Raw genomic sequence first — 21,977 nt, 5'->3', positions numbered from 1 at the left:
CACCTACAGATATGGACGAACAGACAGGCATGAAACCGGAAGTATGTATTTGTTCTGGTCTTTCTTAGTCGTGTTGACCAATAGTTTGTACTATTTCGACGAATTTAAAACAGTACTTTCGGTTGCAACTCTGGAACAGGCAGTCCGAGGTCAAACTTCTCACATGTAATATCATATTTTGGTTATAGGCTTTCATTTGACACCTTATTTGTCATTCTTTCTGTCCTACTAATAGACGAGTTGTGTTTATTGACGGACAGACATGGATAATTCTAGGTTTTCACATTTAATGATAAAAACAATAATTATACAATTCAGTTAACCTGACTATATCATTGTGATAATGACTTCTTATCTAAAAGTGACAACGGCAATAATTGCCGTTGTAATAATTATTATTCCATTCACTCACGATAAAATATCGGAAAACCTCCAGATTTTAAAGAACCGCTTGGATTGACATAAAATTTGGCACACACGTAGCTAAAATGCCAAAGAAAAAAGTGAGATTATGCCGATATGTTCTCTTGTCCTGGATGTGACTTTCACCCCTTCTTGGAGGTGAAAAAACATACGTGCAAAATAAGTCCGGAAGTGGATAAACTGACTAATTCTAATTCTAAGCAAATTTTGTTCTATAAAAGTTTTAGGTCAATACTTTTCGAGGTATGTGCGAGTGAATATGTTTATTTTTCATAGAAAAACACGTTTTGGACGGATTTTCGCAAATAACTCAAAAAGTAAGTATGTACATATTTTATCGAAGAAAATATTCCTAGCAATAATATAGCTTATGAAAAAGAGGTGTCAGTATAAGGTCTGTAGACCCAGTAGAAGCAGGGTTGCAGCTAATGAAAAATAGGTTCTTATTCGTCAAATACCAAATCGAATATTTCAACGTAAAATAACCAAAAAAATAAAGCACTTTTCGGGAAACACTCATCATAACTCTTTTAAAGTGTTTAAAAAAAATTTTTTTTGGTGTTTTTAAAACAGTTTCTAGCGTGAAAAGTAAGCAAGTTACGCTGAAAATAAAATCGTTCCCTTTTTTTTTGGCAAAAGAAAGTCATGAAAATTAATTGTTACCGCTTCACACGTTACTTTAGATAAATGTATTGTTTATACAGGGTGTCTCCGAAAATAGTGCGTTCCTTTAAGGTGTGGATATAATACACAATTTAGAACAAAAAGGTGTTGTAACATTTTTTCCTAAAGTTAACCGTTTCAACAAAAATTACGTTGTTCTCCATAAGAGTAAATTTTTATTTTCATAAATTTATATGACCTGGCAACATGGCGTAGAAGAACCTGTGACTGTGAAATTTAATCTAATGGGACCCCTTGTTTATTTACTAATTGAGTATCAATTTGCATATCAAAATGTATTTTCGTTTTTTGGTCAAACGGCTGAATTTAGAATAAAATGTTATAAGACTTTTTTGCTCTACATTGTGCTTTCTATCTATACCTTTAAGGAACGCACTATTTTCGGGGAAACCCTGTATATGATCTGTAAGTTGCATTGGTTCAAAATGCTTATTTTTGAAAGGGGTTTTGTTGAAAGGCCTCGAACGAATCACTAGTCACCAGTCTGTATATGCAAATTTTGAACAGCCATATCTTAACCAATTTTTGTCTTCCAGAAAATCAAAAGTTCCAAATATTTAAAAAAGCAACACCTACATTTTTTACTCTTTAAGATATTTGGTATCACTAATAATTTTTAAGTTATTTTGACAAAAGTCTTTTTTTCAAAATTAAAGATTTAAAAAAATTTACTTTAAAACCAAATTTTTCCACAAATAAGCACTTTGAACTGATGAAACTTACAAACACAAACAATACATAAAGTTACTTGTGAAGTGGTAACGATTAATTCCATTTGGGCTGTTAATTATAGGGAGTTTTTAGAATATTTTTAACCAAAAAAAAAGGAACAACTGTATTTTGAGCGTAACCTGCTTACTCTTGCTGCTGGAAACTTAAAAAAAAAATAAAAATAAACGTTTTCTTAAACACTTTAAGAAAGTTGTAATAAGTTTTCCCAGAAAAGTGTTTCATTTTTTTTATTTCACGTTAAAATATTCGATTTGGATTTTGAGATATAAGAGCTTATTTTTCACTATAATCTGTTTTTAAACAAGAGGAGTCATTCAAATTTCCCGCGCCGTACACCTTGTTTGTAATTGGTACAACCTCAGGCAATTTTACTCATATCAAATTTTGACACTATTGGCATTTCATAGGTTAGTTTATTTATTTTACCAGCAATTTTTGTATTTTCTGCGTTCTTCCTTTTATTTTTAGATTTTTAGTCAAGATTACCGTCAAAGGCCGATATGATCAACCAAAAAAGAAGATTTATCTGATGATATTTCTAGTGACTTTCTTGGGTGTGAATCTGCCATTTAGTTTACCTACTCCTCTTGGTTTTAAAACAAAGCTTAGCAATAACTCTGCTTCTACTGGGTCTACAGACCTGACACATATACCATTTTTTCACTTTTTTATAAGCTATATTTACTATTTGCTAATTTTTTTTCAATAAAGTACCTACTTTTTGAGTTATTTGCGAAAAACCGTATAAAAACGTTTTTTTTTTTGTTGAAAAATGAACATATTCACTCGCAAATATCTCTAAAAGTATTGACTTAGTGAAAAACGCTATAAAATAGAAGTTGCTTAGAATTAGTCAGTTTATCCAATTCCGGACTTATTTGAACGTATTTGTTTTCATACCCTATAACCGACGAAACTCACCTCCAGATCAAAAGCACATATCGGCACAATATCACTTTTTTTCTTTAACATATTAGCTATAGGTACGTGTCCCAAATTTTATGTCAAACCAACAAGCGTTTCTTCAAAATTCTGACCAAAAACCCTAAGTAAATTAAACGAAAATATAAAATGAATTTTTCAAACAAATATTTTAAGTCGGTATGAGAAATTTTAATTTAACAGATGAAATCAAATAAACACAATTCAACTCGTAAAATATTTAGACCCTTGCTTGGTAATCCAGCTGAACAGGTAAAGAACCTACCTTTTATGTAGTTTATAATCTGAGAGGATGGAATATTTTACCAAAATATCCCATCCTCTAAGTTTACAATAGACCTTTTCTACCTGTCCTCAAAAGATCGGTATTTTTAACTCGTGGCAACGTCGAAAAGCGGCAAAATGATGGGAAATACACATTTTTATGTGGTGGAAGTCAAAATGGTTATGAAGTGTAAAAATTTTTGTATATAATTTAAATTTTTAAAATTAAAATTTTAGAAAACTGAGAACGATACAGGGCGTTAAAAAATGCGCTCAACAAACATACACGAATTAAAATTCGAAAATGATAGTATTTCTTGGTGATGCCAAATGACTGCAACATGAAAAGATGACATAATGATAGCGGGATGTATATATATATATATATATATATATATTGTTATATTTCTATTTGATATGAAAATTAAATTTTGATAATTATAAACAAAATTCACTTTAATATAAAATATTTTTAATTTTCTCAACCTCGGGCATATAAATTTAGAACAACCTGTATACAACAAATTGTTATATTTAATTTTAAGAAGTGATTAGAATAAGCGTACGAAACTCGGAACAATGTGCTTAGATAAACAAAGTGAATGACGCGTACCATTATCGTTCTTCTCGGAAGGTCGATCATTAGCCTATGCTAAATAAAACTCAGTGAAATAGATGATAGTTCATTATCGTTTTTCGCGGAAGGTTTCGATCATTAGCCTATGCTAAATAAGACTCATTTGAAAGAGAGAATAGGTCATTAAAATTTGTAAATAGTTAGAAAGTATTTTAGAATGGGAATTAAATATTTTCTTTTGAAATCCATTAAGCATATTTAGAAAGATTAAAAATTGGTTTTGAGGAATATTACGAATGAGAGTTGGTGGTGGAAGATTGATTTGTGAATCTGGAAGGGATATTTAGAAAGTAGGGGAATGGATGAGAAAGTGAGATCAGAATGTTTTGAGCTGTCGAGAAGTGAAGTCGAGTAGTAGACGGTAGTGTACGGAGAGTGAGAAAGCCGATGTAGTTCCGTGAGTGTGGAGTATCTATCGTGGAACGAGAAGTAGGCCAGGTCGAGAGTAAAAGAACCTCCTTGAGCCAAGAGTGTCCCGGTAGCTGATAGCAGTTTCGAGAAAGGTAGAACACAGCATCACGACAGACGCAGGAACGAGAGCTATACGAGCTAGTTTTTCAAAGGAGAACATTACTGGAAGCCAGGACGAGGTTTGATCGCAGCCAAGGATAGCAGGAAACGGGTCTTGTGTGAGGACATTTTCAGTTCACCAGGAAAAGGTCAGTCTCATTTGTTTGGACATGAATGTATGGGTTTTTCGTATTAAATTCCACATAAAAAATTGAATAACATAATCAATAATATCAGAAAAGCTTCATCAAACTTAAATAGAGTTGTTCCTAATAACTCCTAATAGTTAAATGTTAATAAAAACTTTCAATTGAAAACCAAAAGGAAATAAGATTCCCATTTGTAAATGTTATGTTTAAGAATAATAAGAAATAGCAAATATTAAGCATTGATTGCCTTTTAAATAAAATAAAAAATATTTTGATTATAATTGTAACCCATATGTGTATTTTTTTTACTCTTTTCTTTTCTATCCCGATTAGGAACCATTAAGAAATATTTAGAAGCCACGAAAGTAAGTAATTAATTTATAATTCGCCCTGAGATTGAAAACATATTGATATGTGATCTGGTTAATTAATTAGATTAGTATTAATACATTGATTAAATTAAGTGACATATAAGAATATTATCTCATATCAATAATCAAGATCACATCAACTGTCGTCCAACGTGGAAAGCATTGTAAAGTATTTCTAGTGGCAAATTTGAAGGATAGAAAGAGTAAAGCCGGTATTTGAAAATTTATATGCCTGTGGTAAAAAGTGAGATACTTACATTTGATAACATAAAATTTTAGATCTCTTTAGGTACAAATTTTACATAACTGATTTAATATTTTATTTTACGATATTTACATTTGATATATTTATTGACAATTTATAATATTTGGGTGAGAAAAAGTCGTCTTGGTAACATAATAGTAAAATTTCATATTTGGCGGGGACAGTACTTCTTGAAAACAGATGTCTGTGACAAGAAGCCAAAGCAAAGACAACAAAAAACAAAAAGAACATTCAAATCAAGAGAATAATTCAGACCAAGAAGATATTTTAGACAAGACAATCATGGCATCAGAACAGCAAGAATTATCAGGAATAGATAAATTATTACAAATGATGCAACTCCAGTCACAAAGAATGGAACAGAAAATGGATGAAACACAACAAAAACTGGATGACAATCAAAGAGAAACAAAACAAACAATGGAGAAAAATCAGGAAGAAACATCAAAGAAAATGGATAAAGTGGATCAAAAAATGGAGGAAACACAACGAAAAATGGATGAAACACAACAAAAATTGGATCAAAAAATGGATGAAACAAAAAGAATAATGCAAGAAAATCAGAAGGAAACAAAACAAGCCATAGAAGAGAACAACAAGAAAATGGAGGAACGCATAGAAAAGTATGAAATGAAAATTCAAGATAAAATAAAGGAGTTAACGAATGGCCAGAAAAAGGAACTAGAAAATTTGGAAAATAAGTTGGAAAATGCTATTCAAGTAGACAGAGAAGAAGTGGAAAAAAGAATCACAGAAATAGAAAAACAAGTCACCGAAAACCGGACGCAACAAAATGTCGGAGAAAGAAGAGAAATGGTTATACATAGCACAGATGACGTGAAGATAAGGTTTGGCGGGGATGTAAGAAGATTACACCCAGTGCCGTTCATAAATAGCCTGAAAAAGAAAATACAACACATCGGAAATTTCGATACAGCAAAAGAAACTATCAGAAACCATCTCAAATATGAAGCAAGCCTATGGTTCGATAGTAAAGAAGAAGAATTCGGCAATTGGCAACAATTTGAACAAAAATTTTTGAATTATTTCTGGGGAAAGGTCCAACAATTGGAAATTAACAAGGAATTGCAAAATGGGAAATACAATGATAGGATGGGTGTATCAGAAAGGACATATGCTTTGCAAATTTACAATAATGCAAAACATTTACAATATAATTACTCATCGGAACAATTAGTCGAACTGATTGCAAGACATTTCGAGGAAACGCTGGAAGACCATATCACATTGCAAAATTACAAAGACATAGATAGTTTATGCCAATTCCTACAAATAAGAGAATCACGTCTAAGAGAAAGAAAATCAAGAAGGTCGCGAGAAGATTACAGGCCCCGAGAAACACAAGATTACAGAGATAGAAATCAAAATAGGAGGGACTATACAAGACGAGATTTTAATCCCAGAAGGGAAAACGAAAATAGAGACAACGGAAGAGGAAATTATGAACAAAGAAATAGGCAATGGAATGAGGACAGAAATCGAGAATACCAGAATAGAAACACCACACGCTCAAATCAAGAAAACAGAAATAATGGTAGACAAAATGAACAGGTATATCGAGAAAACCGAAACAGATCCGACAGACCAAGAGAAAATAGAAGAGAAGTAAATAATACCCAGACAGATGAATATGACGGAGAGAGACATTATGACGAAAATATAAACAACGATGAGCAACCGGCGTCTTTTCACGACGGCGCTCACTAAAAACCAAAAAGCAAACAGGAATCTTTTGTCACCCCAAGGAGTTTATTAAATTGGCAGGAAACAACGAAAAGAAAAATGGAATTAATTTAAAATTTGTGGATGGATTTATCAACGAGAAACCAATTAAAATTATGATAGACACTGGATCTGAAATAACATTGGTCAACAGAAAACTAATAGAAGAAGTTAACTTAACAAATTTAATTTATAAAATACCTAGGGTAAATTTAGTGGGCGCAAACAAACGGACATTGGCAACTATAAATGAAGGCATACGAGTAATGGTACGACTGGGCAAGAATATGTATGCACTACAATGTGTAATAATGCCAAACATGTCACATGACATGATAGTAGGAGTGGACGAATTGGCAGAAAAACATGTAGTGATAGATTTTAAAAATAATACGATGAAACTAACAGAAGAAAAAGAAAAAGAACAGGACAAGGAACATGAGAAACAAAATACGGACGAATCAGGTAAAGAACAAACAGTGGAAATGAATTTGGCAGCGAAGCAAGGACAAAGAAGAAAAAGGAGAAAAGGTCAGAAAAAGATAAAAGAAAATGAAACCTGTGGCTCCTCAAAAGAAGAGTTGAGCCCAGAAGAAGAAAATTTGAGAGTATCAGAAACAAAGGAAACCTGGGATTCCTCAAAAGAAGAGACGGGCTCAGGAGAAGAAGAAATAAAGCTAAAAAATGAAAGTGAAAAGAATATGATTGAAACAGTGGTATTTGAAGAGGAGGTATATGCAAACGAGGATGCAGAATGCACGGTAAACTTGTGTGAAGAATCTGAGAAAAAAGACAGAAAATTGATATGTGGAGAAGGGAAAGAAAAAGAATTGCGGTTGATGTTAAGAAACTACGAAAATTTGATCAATGAGGAAAACAGAGTGGCTAAAAAGTACGAACATTCATTTGAGGTGAAAAACTTGGGAAATTTTCGATCAAAGACTTACCCGATTCCATACAAGTATCGACAAGAGGTGAAAGAAGAAATAAATAAAATGTTGGAAGATCAAATCATCGAAAGATGTGATTCACCGTATGTTAACCCGATTGTGATAGTAAAGAGAAGCAGTGGAGAATTGAGATTATGTTTAGATGCCAGGAATATCAACCAGCACACTGTATCACAATATGAATCACCTCTAAACATCGAGGCCATTTTTGGAAGAATCACCGGGTCACACATATTTTCGAAAATTGACTTAAAACACAGTTTTTGGTTGATACCGTTAGCTGAAAAGTGTAGAAACTACACCGCTTTTTCTATTGATGGTATTGTCTACCGGTTTAAGGTAGTGCCGTTTGGATTGCAGAGTGCTTGTGCTGCACTCGTCCGAGCTCTACATACCATTTTGAATCGCCACGAAGATTTCATAGTTCATTATATCGATGATTTATTAATTTTTTCACAAGATACTCAGAGTCATCTGAAACACATAGAAATAATTCTGGAAGAATTGGACACAGCGGGATTGAAATTAAACATTGAAAAATGTCAATTTTTTCAAAAAGAAGTCATTTATTTGGGTTTTCAATTGGACACCAAAACAGTAAGATTATCCGAAGACAGAGTCAAGCTCATAGATGAATACCCAAGACCAACGAATTTGAAAACATTGAGAGGTTTTCTTGGCACGATTAATTATTTTAAAAAACTGATTCCCGATTTGAGCCAAAAGGAAATCCCTCTGATAAAGTTGCTTAAAAAAGGAATAAAATGGAATTGGAAAGAAGAACAGGAGGAAGCTTTCGAAACATTAAAACGAGAGTTCGCAAAAGGAACGAAAATATACCACCCCATTTACAATTTACCTTTTATACTCCGAACTGATGCGTCCATACAAAAATTTGCAGGAGTTCTGTCTCAAATACAAAACGACCAAGAAGTGCCGATATGTTTTATATCTCGAGTGACTAAAACACATGAGAGAAAATATAGTGTTACAGAATTGGAGTTTGCCAGTGTACTATATTGCGTAAACAAATTGAGGTTTTACTTATTGGGAGCAAAATTCACAATCGAAACAGACCATGCAGCTTTAGTACATATCATGAAGAATAGATTAGTAAATAATAGAATACATAGAGGCATTCTATTATTACAGGAGTATGATTTTGAGTTCCGATATATAAAAGGAAAAGACAACATAATAGCCGACGCTCTAACACGGGATGAGGACACCGGAAAAAAGGAAACAATTACTCTACAGGTGGGACTAAATAGATTAATACAAGAAGAAGGGATATATTCGTTAAATGAGATAAGGACAAACCAAGAAGACCTAGAGGAAAGAGAGAAAAGAAAAGCGGAAATAGAAAATGACATATATTTTAAGAGAATAGACGGAAATGAACTATATTTAGTGACACAGACATTGGCCGAAAAGATAATAAAGAAATTACATGAGGACAATGGGCATATCGGTAGCAGAAAAGTTTGGCTCGTTTTTAGGGAAAATTACATCAGCCGACAGGATTACCGCATTGCAAAGGAAATTACCCAGAAGTGCGATGTATGTCAAAAATATAAGAGTCGGAATTTCAAAAACGAAAATGTTGCCAAAAATATTGAAGCCCGAAACAAACTAGACATTGTAGCAATAGATATGTTAAGCGATCTAATTATGACCACTAAAAGGAACAAACATATTCTGGTAATGGTGGATGTGTTTTCAAAATACGTAAAATTATATAGTTGCCGCACCACAAAGGGGGAGGAAATATTAAGAAAAATCGACAATTTTATAGCCATAGTAGGAACACCAAAAAAGATTCTACTGGACAATGCAACGTATTTCCGAAATGATCGTTTCAAGGGACAACTTCGAGAACGAGGAATAGAGACAAATTTTGTCAGCATCAGGCATCCACAGAGTAATCCTTCGGAACGATTCATACAGGAAGTGACGAAATTTCTTCGCATTGCAACAGATGGTCAACATCGCCACTGGGACAGGAAAATGGCGGAAATAGAAAGGTATCTAAATACAATTCCGAGCACAGTAACAAAAGAGACCCCAGAATACATCATGAAGGGTGTACTGCCGATAAGGCCATGGGAAGACCAAGAGCCAAAAGAATATCAACAGGTGATTGAAACCGTTAAGAGAAGATTACGGCGAAGCAACGAAAAATATATCCAAAGACAGGAACAAAATAGAAAAAGAAGACCAGTGACTTTCCAAAAGGGTGAAAAAGTACTCGTGAGGGCATTACGAGTATCAAATCTTCCTGGGGGCATTTGCGCAAAGTTGATGCCTGTTTTCGAAGGCCCGTACATAGTGAATAATGAAAATGGGATAAATAGTTATGAGTTGAGGCACAGGAACTCGGAAAAGATCCGAGGAATTTATAATATTCACGATGTATACAAATATCACGAATAAAAGACAGAATTACATGAAGTAGATAGTAAGTTAGGATATAAGACGTAGATTAAAGTAAGGAAATATACAGGGAGTTGGTTTTGCCTCGAGAAAATTTATTTAAAAATGCAGATAAATTTTATCGAATACAAGGCGGGGATTTGTTATATTTCTATTTGATATGAAAATTAAATTTTGATAATTATAAACAAAATTCACTTTAATATAAAATATTTTTAATTTTCTCAACCTCGGGCATATAAATTTAGAACAACCTGTATACAACAAATTGTTATATTTAATTTTAAGAAGTGATTAGAATAAGCGTACGAAACTCGGAACAATGTGCTTAGATAAACAAAGTGAATGACGCGTACCATTATCGTTCTTCTCGGAAGGTCGATCATTAGCCTATGCTAAATAAAACTCAGTGAAATAGATGATAGGTAGAACACAGCATCACGACAGACGCAGGAACGAGAGCTATACGAGCTAGTTTTTCAAAGGAGAACATTACTGGAAGCCAGGACGAGGTTTGATCGCAGCCAAGGATAGCAGGAAACGGGTCTTGTGTGAGGACATTTTCAGTTCACCAGGAAAAGGTCAGTCTCATTTGTTTGGACATGAATGTATGGGTTTTTCGTATTAAATTCCACATAAAAAATTGAATAACATAATCAATAATATCAGAAAAGCTTCATCAAACTTAAATAGAGTTGTTCCTAATAACTCCTAATAGTTAAATGTTAATAAAAACTTTCAATTGAAAACCAAAAGGAAATAAGATTCCCATTTGTAAATGTTATGTTTAAGAATAATAAGAAATAGCAAATATTAAGCATTGATTGCCTTTTAAATAAAATAAAAAATATTTTGATTATAATTGTAACCCATATGTGTATTTTTTTTACTCTTTTCTTTTCTATCCCGATTAGGAACCATTAAGAAATATTTAGAAGCCACGAAAGTAAGTAATTAATTTATAATTCGCCCTGAGATTGAAAACATATTGATATGTGATCTGGTTAATTAATTAGATTAGTATTAATACATTGATTAAATTAAGTGACATATAAGAATATTATCTCATATCAATAATCAAGATCACATCAATATATATATATATATATATATATATATATATATATATATATATATATATATATATATATATATAACCGGTTCTATAGCGTTCTACGCCTTCCGGTACCCAATCGCCAAGCCTGTCGATCTAGCCAGTCTCTTTCTTGAAGATTTCTTTCTGACATGGCTTTTGTAATTCCTTGTTTCCAGGAGGTCGGTGGCCTTCCTCTTTTCCGTTTTTCTGGCGGTATCCATCTCATTGTAATTTTTGGTAATCTTTCATCTCCCATTCGTTGGACGTGTCCATACCAAGTAAGTTGGTTTCGTTGTACCTCGTCCACTATTGTTTTCTGCTTACCTACTTTTTCTCTGATCTGTTCATTTCGAACATGATCCCATCTCGATATTCTGGCAGATCTTCTAAAAAAATCCATTTCAGTAGTAAGCAGCTTATTTTCGGATTTTTTTGTCATTTGCCACACTTCGGAGCCATACGTTAAAATTGGTTTCAGAATAGCGTCGTAAATCCTCATTTTTGTATTTAAATTTATGTTATGTTGTCATAAGACAGGGTTTAGGGCTCTAGTAACCTTTCTAGCCTTCGTCACTCTATCATCTATACTGGATTCCGTTCTTCCACTATTTGTTAATTTAATCCCTAGATATATATAATCTGTACAACCCCTGATGTAGTCACTTCCGTCAAGATCTAGGTCCTCTTGTTGTATTTGGTTACCGATGTGTAGATATTGTGTTTTCCTTATGTTTACCTCTAAACCCCATTTCCTGTATTCTTCCATCAATTTTCTTGTCATATATTCTAAGTCTTCCTTATCTTGGGCAACTACCACCTGGTCGTCTGCGTAGTTCAATTTATCGTCGATTTATTCGCTATCGAAAGTGTTAGTTTTATATCGGGAAAAATCAATGTTCTTAATAAGTTTTCTGCTAATAACTCCAAAAGTTTTCGTTTTATCAAAACAACTTTACTTATCAAAAATGTACATTTTAAAGAAATAAACAAAAACTTTTTTTTTAATTTCTTTTAAGACCAATAGTAATCGAGGTATACTTTATTATATGTTAGCTCTTCTTCGTCAAATGCTAAATATTGTAGTTTCAAAGTCAAAAGACGGAAAAACTATGCATTTTTCGAGGATAACTTGTTGAAACTAATTTAAATAATTTAAAAATATCTATCTTCAGAAATAAAAAAAAAGTCTCTAGCTCAAAAATTAAGTGACATAATGAAAAGAATGTCAGTCAATATTATTTTCAGCGAAAAAGTGATGGGAAGCATCCTCCTAATCACGACTCTGATTAAAATTAGTCGTTGACCTTATTTGGTCTTCTTCATTTATGTATTGTTAATAGATTCTAGAAGTTTGATCGGCTTAGAATAATCAGTTTTAAAAAAAAAAGGAGTTAAAAGCGAATAACGATTTTTTGTAGATCGGAAAAAATTGCCTTTTCTTCAGAATACAAAGATTAGCATCAGATTTACAAAAAAATATTTCAATATGAAATTGTAGCTTATTTAATTCTTAAGAACCTAGTTTGAAAAAATATTTTCTACCGCAAAAATTGAATGAGCTATTGACAATTACATCTTGTAATAACATGCAAAAACCACCTTTACCAACCTTTTCAATGTCACCTCTTTTTGCGACTGAGGATTTTAAAAAGATTTAACATTAATAGACTTAAAGATCTTATAAGACCTAGAAAATTCTTTTTTACCAAACTTTCCAAAATAAAAAATAAAAAAGTTACGGTTAAAAAATCGTGGACTTTAAAACGTGAAAAACTATAAATATGATAGGAACAAGGGTCACTCCAGTAAAATCAAACATGGTAAAATACACCAAGATGATATGAACTGTGACTGTGGAGAAATGCAGAATAGAGAACATCTTACATACAGAAACTGTCCTCATCGGTATATCCTCGAAGATTTGTGGCTGACCAACTAAGAACTACGTCGTAGCCCGTTACTGGTCCCCAAATTATATGAACGTCACATCCGGACATTATAAAATTAAGTAAATAAGTTATATTAGTAGTATTAAGCTGTTTACCTTAAGATACACATTTTCTATGATTAAGTATATTAAAGATGCACAAAATAAATACTGACAACTCTCATTAAAGTATATAGCAGCAAATACGGTTTTACCACAGGAGCTCATCATGCAAATCGATAGACTGTGATATAACAAAACGCGTATTAAGATTTATCAATCTGTCGAACTGTTTTCTTTACTCACACTATAGTTCTAAGTGTTCAGTAAATATAATTTTGGTTTTTTAAACAGAATGTGGCCTTGCAATTGTCTTTTCTTGTGGTCTTGAATAAATTACAGGTTCGTTAAGCATATTACAATACGTCAAAATTGATCACATGAAATGTTTAAAAAAGAAAAATTTTAAAGCAAGTAATTATTGGTAATTCGTAAGTCCTAGATTTTCACCAAATGTGACCGAAAATATTAGAACTGGAAGTCAATATTTGAACTCGTGCTTTGCGTCGATTGATATGCAATTTCACTCATTTTGAGTCATTTTTACCAAACTTCCGGTCATACTTTTGAAGTTATACTTCTTTAGGCGCGATTGAGATTGAGGGTGAATTTATATTGATATGCGCGCATGCGCACACCGACAGTATGGTATTAGTCGTTATACGGGCTCTGATTGGGTGTTGAAATGGTCTGTCAATAATAAATAATTGTTCAATATGAAGGTAAACAAATGTATAATATATTATTGTCCTTTTCATGATCATTTTTCAGTGCGTAACAAATGATAGGAAAAAGGGTAAGTCCGTGATAATACACATTTATGACATTTATTCTAACATGACATTTTAGTTAAATCTGACAGTTGTCACATTTTATTTTCAATTTGGAATAAAAACAAATCAAATGTGTTTCTTGCATTTATAAAATGGTATTTTCTTTGATTTGTATAGTCTTATAAATTATAGAGATTATATTTGTAATATTATTATCTAATTAAAAAAAAATTATTTTTTTATTATGGCACCATCTATCGACAACTAGAATAACTAGAAGAAATGTTATAAAAATGTCACCGACGAAATGTAATCACCGACGTGCCTTTTTTTGTGTCACATACAATTTAATGCGTTAGAAAGAAATCGAAAAACTGTGACGCACTGAAAGATGATCATGAGAAATACTGTAGTTTTATTGTTGTGAGGACAGAATCAAAAAAGTTTATAATTGTAGTGACATTTAAATAGTTTAAATAGTAAAAGCAACAGGTACGTAATAATTGTAAATGTATCATAGGTACCTACCTATTTGAACCTACCAAAATACATAGTATGTAATACTTTTATTTACATAATTTGATTACTATCAAAATTTCTATCAATGTTCACCTAATATATTGTTTTCTTACTCTATGTTTTGTTGTATTTTTTCAATTATAAATCATTTCAATTCAAAATCAAAATAATTTAATTTAATTCAAAAATGTCAAAAGCTTAATCCGTTTAGTTAGTCGATCTTCGCACATAATGACACATTGTCTTCGTGGCTAAGCGTTTAAGGCGAATGAACCCCAATATACCAACCGCGCTGATAGCTGGTTCGAATCTCAATAAAAACATTTATTTTTTTATTTTTTTATACATTTTATGATTGTAAGTATATTTATTATAAAATTTTATTTTCAGAAAATACGTATTTAGTTAAAAAATTTTCCGACAATTAATGTTCAGAAATCATTTGTGGCATTTTTAATGTGTTTGTGTGTGTTTTATTCTTTTATTATTTTAATTTTTGGCACTGTTTTAATAAAAATGTTTGAGAAGTAGCAAGTATAAATTAGTTTAATATTTAAATAAAATATAAATAAAAAGTATATTAATTTTGTTTAAATCATATAATAGAAGTGTAACTTCTTAAGTGCGTACAAAGTACACACACATTCTTTTTTTTTTAAACGGAAATGACATCAAAACCGGAACTAAATATTCGAGTTGGACTTTTCAATACTAGTTAAGAAAGCCACTGCGCATCCGCTAGGAAAAATATTCTGATTCGGATTTTTTGCAGTCTTACTCAAAGTATTTTCTCCATACCTCACGGTAGAAGAGAACCGGACTATATTATATGTTCATTCTTTGGGGAGCTAAAGCATAATTTAAGCCTTTGGATAAAACACGTTTCTCAGTTTCATTAAGTACATATGTGGAAAAGTTAAAAATTACTTCTTCAGCGGATCCAATGAATGATCCTAATAATTTTCTTAGTTTTTTTTTCTGTATTAAAGATGTTTTTGTGAGCCGTTTCTTTATGGAACTGTTCCAACAGGATGAAATCCAAAGATAATCAAGAAAAGATATTGTACTTTTAAATATGACGTTTTGTTCTTGGGCTTCTTTTTGGAAATGTTTGGAACGTCGATGGTGTCGGTCGATTTCTTGTCTTATCAGGTCACGTTGAGCTGATCTTCTGGTTCCAGAGTTCTGAAGAAATTTATTTGCCACTTTAAAATTTAAAAATGTCGGTACCACATTTTTATCCAAGCAAGTGACGAGGAATTTAATGTCGAGTTCACTTCGTCGATGTTTGAAAATAGCCTTTTTAATCTTCCTAGATTTTTCTAATAGTTCGCGTCCATAGGTTTGGGTAATGTATGTAGATAAGGACACACCATTAAATTTGATAAAAATAATAAACTTAAAGATAAAACCCATAACTAAATTAAAATTCATATATGTATATTATATAGGGTGGTATGTTATATGTATATTATATAGGGTCTCCCAAAAGTAGTGGAACGGTCGAATATTTCGCGAACTAAACATGGGATCGAAAAACTGAAAAATACGTGTTCAATCATTTTCAAAAATCTATCCAATGACACCAAACACCAACCCCCACTACACCCCCTGGAGGTGGGGGTGGGGGTAACTTTAAAATCTCAAATGGAAACCCCTAGTTTTTCTTGCAGATTTGGATTCGTTACGTTAAAGTAAGCAACTTTTATTCAAGACATTTTTTCGAACTGTGGATAGATGGCGCTATAATTGGGAAACACGATTTATCCTGATACCATAGGTAAATTATAGAAACGGTCTAATATCTCGAGAAATACACTTCCAAATGAGAATTAAAAAAACAGGTTTTTAATATTTGTCGAAAACCTATCGATAAACACCAAAAATGAACCTCCCACCCACCCCCTGGAGACGGGGTGGGGGGTAAATTTAAAATCTTAAATAGCAACCCCCACTTTTTATTGTAGATTCGAATTCGTCATGAAAAATGAAGCAACATTTATTCGAAACATTTTTTAAAATTGCTGATAGATGGCGCTAATAAATCGTATTTTTCCAATTAAAGCGCCCTATCAACAATTCTAACAAATGTTTCGAATAAATGTTGCTTAATTTTTCATGCCGAATCCGAATCTGTAATAAAAAGTGGGAGTTGCTATTTAAGATTTTAAAGTTACCCCCCACCCCACCTCCAGGGGTTGGGTTGGAGGGTCATGTTTAGTGTTATTCGATAGGTTTTCGAAAAGTATTAAAAACCTTTTTTTTTTGGTTTCTCATTTGGAAGTGTATTTCTCGAGATATTAGACCGTTTCTATAATTTACCTATGGTATCAGGATAAATCGTGTTTCAAAATTATAGCGCCATCTATCCACAGTTCGAAAAAATGTTTTGAATAAAAGTTGCTTACTTTTACGTAACGAATCCAAATCTGCAAGAAAAACTAGGGGTTTCCATTTGAGATTTTAAAGTTACCCCCCACCCCACCTCCAGGGGGTGTAGTGGGGGTTGGTGTTTGGTGTCATTGGATAGATTTTTGAAAATGATTGAACACGTATTTTTCAGTTTTTCGATCCGATGTTTAGTTCGCGAAATATTCGACCGTTCCACTACTTTTGGGACACCCTGTATGTACTCAAAAAGAACCCCTTTTAACAAATTTGCATGTTGCCAGATCTAAAAGTGAGTCAATATTTTTTTGAACGTTTTTTTTTCCTAAAATTATTTTTTTTTTACATCGAACAAAGTTTTTTTCGGTTTTTTGGATCATTCCAAACAGAAAAGGTCTTTACTGACTTTTCTCTAAAATTGATAGTTTTTGACATATAAGCGATTAAAAATTTAAAAATTGCGAAATCGGCCATATTTAACCCTCATCAACTATGTGAAAAACTGAAAATTTAAATGTTGCCAAGGTAGTTAGATATTCTTTAAACATCGGTTGATGAAAACGTTCCTTATTAACAAATTTGCATGTTGCCAGCGTCAAAAATTAGCAATTAAAAAACAAAGGGGTTTTCGATATTGTATTGCAAAAATCTCTTCGGGATTTCATCAATCGATGCTCATAGAATATCTGCGTACCTTGGTAACATTGAAATTTTCGGCTTTTCACGTAGTTTTTGAGGGTTAAAAATGACCGATTATGCAATTTTTAAATTTTCAACCATTTATATCTCGAAAACTATCACATTTAGAGAAAAGTCATTCGAGATCTTTTTTATTTGGAATGATTAGTTTTAGAAACAAAAAAAAAACGTTAAAAAAATGTTTGACTGCCTTTGATCCTGTTAACATGAAAATTTGTTAAAGAGACCTTTTCAAGCAAGATGGCGTAAAAAAATTTAATCAGAATATTTTTCTACATATTTACGCATATTAGCAATTAAAAAGCAAAGGGGTTTTCGATATTTTATTGCAAAAAACTCTTCGGGATTTCATCAATCGATATTTAAAGAATATCTATCTACCTTGGCAACATTGAAATTTTCAGTATTTCACATAGTTTTTGAAGGTTAAAGATGGCCGATTTTGCAATTTTTAAATTTTTAATCGGTTATAATATCTATCAGTTTTAGAGAAAAGTGACTAAAGACTTTTTCTGTTTGGAATGATCCAAAAAACTTTGTTCGTGCAAAAAACAATAATTTTAGCAAAAAAACAAAAAAAAATTATTTTGCAAAAAATAGTTGAATAATCTTCGTTGCAATTGAATGGTCTTCTTCTTCTTCTTCTTCCTTCTTGTATGTAGGCTTTAAAGCCTGTTTCTTCTTCAATATTATCCTCAAAATTGTTTAAGTTATCGCACCATCTTTTTCTTGGTCTGCCAACACTTCTTCGTTCATTTGGTGATTTATCTCGTGCTATTCGTACTATCCTATCCTCTGCCATTTTAGTAATGTGTTCTTCCACTCCTGTTTCCGTTTTGTCACCCATCCATTTATGTCTTCTAGATTGCATGATCTTCTTATGTTTTCGCTCCTCTTCCTATCCAATAGTCTTTTCCCTGATATTCGTCGGAGTATTTTCATCTCTGTTGTTTCTACTAGTCGTCTCGTTTTAGATGTGTCAGGTCTTGTCTCCTCCGTGTACGTTAATAAAGGTCTAATTTCTGCTTTGTAGATTCTTGCTTTTGTGTCTTGTCTTAGGTGTTTGTTCTTCCAGATTGTGTCATTAAGAGATCCCGCCACTTTACTTGCTTTTAAGCTTTGTTGTCGTACTTCCTCTTCAACATCTCCGTAACTGGTTATATATATTCCCAGATATATATACCTTGCTTCCTGCTTTATTATTTTTCCATCAAATTCGATTATACATCGTAGTGGGTATTTAGATTTTGTCATATATTTGGTTTTTTCTGCTGATATTATCATATTGTATTTCTTGGCTGTTGTATTGAAGATGTGTGTTAAGATTTGGAGATGGTCTTCTGTCTCGGCGATTAATGCGGCGTCGTCTGCAAAACATAATACTTGGATTTATTTTTTCACCATTCTATAACCATGACCTTTACGTACTGTTTCTATTAGGGCTTAATGAGTCACCTTGTCTGACTCCGCTTTGTACAGGTATAAACTGCGTTAGTTTTCCATTTATCTTTGCCTGTATTCGATTATGAAAGTAGATGTTTTCGATGGTTTGTATTATATTTATTGGTATGTTTCTTCTATAAAATAAATGTAAGACGTCTTCGACTTGGATGCGATTGAAAGCCTTTATCAGGTCTATAAAACATAGATATGCTGGTTTATTTCTGTGCTGCTTTCTGTGATTTGTCTCAGTACAAATACGGCGTCTACGCAGGATCTTCCGGATCTGAATCCTTGTTTTTCATCTGATAAAGTTGTTAGTTGATTGATTTTGTTGCTTAGGACTCTTGTTTGTGGTAAGTGCGGTGTTCAGTAGATTTATACCTCTATAATTTTTGGGATCTTCTTTGGGAATTCAATGGTCAGGGGAAAGCGATGAAAATCAATTTTTTGGTCATTTTGTGATTCTTGCGCAAGCTTAGAAAGAGTACTATCAACCTAGGAAAGGCCAAGGGAAAATAACGATGAGAATTGTCTTAAAAACACGTCATACGATTGGACGCGAAGGGGAGAAACGATGAATATGTAACTTTGTTTTTCATTTTACCGAATTTGCTTCCAGATAGACACTCACTGTTCTTCCTCCTGATCCTTTAATTGTTTGCTAAAATTCTGGCAACATAATTTAGTGACAGGAGTTGCCTTCGTTGGCTTAAAGGGAATTCCTTTGCCAGAATTTATGAGCTACTTACTAAACTAAATAGTAATATTGTTGCTTTACAATGACTCTTAATTTAACTATAATTTAAAAGATTGCAGATAAGCAAAACCTAATAAAATATTATTATGTATTGATCTCAAAAAATAAGTTTTATTGCTAATATCTACAAAACAAGTAACTGTAAAAAACTTACTCCACAAAACGAACAATATCAAAATCATATCTCACTGCGACACTCATAGCATAACCTTACTCACTGTGTTTTTGAATTACAGAATAAAATTGTCAGTCTCTATTGATATGTATGTGTATCTCGTCAATCAATTATTCTTGTATGTTCAACATATTATCACTTGCTTATTTTGATCACCTCTGTAGTTAGTTTCATTTGCCATAAAAATTAATAAACTCAAAGAAAGAAATTCATACATCGACACCGTATTGGACATTGGCATGTGACGTATTATTTGCTGCATTTGAGTCAATAAACCATAAAATAATAATTTTATGATCTAAAAAACGTGACAAGAATTAAGAGGCTACAGTAGCGATCAACAGGTATCAACAAACGCGGTCCAAGATTACGGCTCTAATTTTGAATATTTTGTCGAGATATTTGGCATACATATTCGTAATATAATAAAGAATGGCGGTACAGAGCCCAATTTCAGAAATATGTTAGTACGTGGAAATTACTCAATAACTAAATAAAATATTGAAAAAAGGAGCCTGTACCGCCATTAAGAAGAAAAAAAATAAACTTTCTTTAAATAAACTTTCTTATCCCATGACTAGATTTTGTGTAATCTTGGAACTACTAAAATTTTTTATTTCTAACAAGAAATCGAACATATTATAACTAAATAACTAATTAGGTAACAGAGAGAAATTATCACTTGACCACTTATCATGAACTTATCATTTTGACGGACCTGCGTCAGATTTTCTCTAATATGTTCTGTCATCTTTATTGATATCTGTTCAGTGCAGTAGTGTGTTAATTTAAGAATTCGTTTTTGTTGTTTCATAGGAAAGTAGTGTTTATTGATAGTTAATTTATTATATATTTGTTGTTGTTGTTTAAGTTGTTGGCCTATTTGAAAGAATAGATTGTTGCCAATTGTGAGTTTTAGTTATATGTAGGTAGGTAAGTATATTTTACGTAAAAATATTTCGAATTCTAATGCGAGTATATAAAGTTTTAGGAGGATTTTTGAAGTTATACTTCTTTACCGGCGATAGAGGGTGATTTTTTTATATGTTAAAACCTATCAGCCCGGCGCATGCGCATTATAACTTTGTTCTGATTGGATGTTCAAATGACATGTCAAAAATTATCCGATATGGCAGCTGTGGTTTGGAGGTAAAGGTAAAGGTAAACAAATGTATAATATATTAGTTTTATTGTTGTGAGGACAGAAACAAAAAAGTTTATAATATTGTAGTGACTTTTAAATAGTTCTTAAAAGCAACAGGTACGTAATAATTGTTAATGTATCATGGGTATAAACCATTATATTTGATCTGCCAAAATACATAGTATGTAATACTTTTATTTATATAATTTGATTACCATCAAAATTTCTATCAATATTCACCTAATATATTGTTTTTTTACTCTATGTTTTGTTGTATTTTTTCAATTCTAAATCATTTCAATTCAAAATTAAAATAATTTGATCAATTTTCAAAATATCAAAATATCACAAGTTTAATCCGTTTAGTTAGTCGATCTTCGTAAATAATGACACATAGTGTCCGTGGCTAAGCGGAGAAGGCGAATGAATTCCAATACCAACCGCTCTTATCAGCGCTGGTTCGAGTCCCAATAGAAACTTTCTTTTTTGTTTTTTTTTTTAATACATTTTATGATTGTAAGTATATTTATTATATAAGTTTTTGCAGAATATTTTGGCTCTGTATTTCAAAGATCAAATAGTCTAAATAGTACACTGAATCAAGGGGCTTTTCACTTTTCAAAAGTAACAGTTGAGAATGTTCTCCAAAGCATCAAAAGACTAAAACCAAAAAAAGCCACAGGTAAGGACAGTATACCAGCATACATTTTTAAAGGTTGTGCAGAGGCTCTTTCTGTCCCTCTTACACTAATTTTTAATTTGTCCCTAAAGCAAAGTAAATTTCCAGATAGCTTAAAGCATGCAGTTATAACACCTATATTTAAATCAGGTAATGCTGGTAACATTGAGAACTATAGGCCTATATCTGTCATCAATTCAATTGCTAAGATATT

General features: G+C 32.1%; 1 protein-coding gene across 3 annotated transcripts in view; it reads right to left on the bottom strand.

Moving 5' to 3' along the window:
* The window catches only part of LOC126887482 (proton channel OtopLc-like), a 105,886-nt gene that overhangs the window by 56,895 nt on the left and 27,014 nt on the right, over positions 1–21,977 (bottom strand). The window contains exon 1 of one of the 3 annotated variants that reach the window (XM_050655049.1): positions 19,920–20,106. The exons of 1 other annotated variant lie outside the window; for it this stretch is intronic. In XM_050655049.1, the coding sequence (XP_050511006.1) occupies positions 19,920–19,966 (47 nt within the window). In that variant the 5' untranslated portion in view covers positions 19,967–20,106. Of the gene's footprint in view, positions 1–13,243; positions 13,392–19,919; positions 20,107–21,977 lie in introns of those variants that run through there. One more of the 3 variants, XM_050655050.1, reaches the window with a different exon arrangement.

The sequence above is a fragment of the Diabrotica virgifera genome, chromosome 6, assembly GCF_917563875.1.
Source record: "Diabrotica virgifera virgifera chromosome 6, PGI_DIABVI_V3a".
Taxonomy (NCBI): Eukaryota; Metazoa; Arthropoda; class Insecta; order Coleoptera; family Chrysomelidae; genus Diabrotica; species Diabrotica virgifera.
This window is presented reverse-complemented; position numbering and strand designations above follow the sequence as displayed.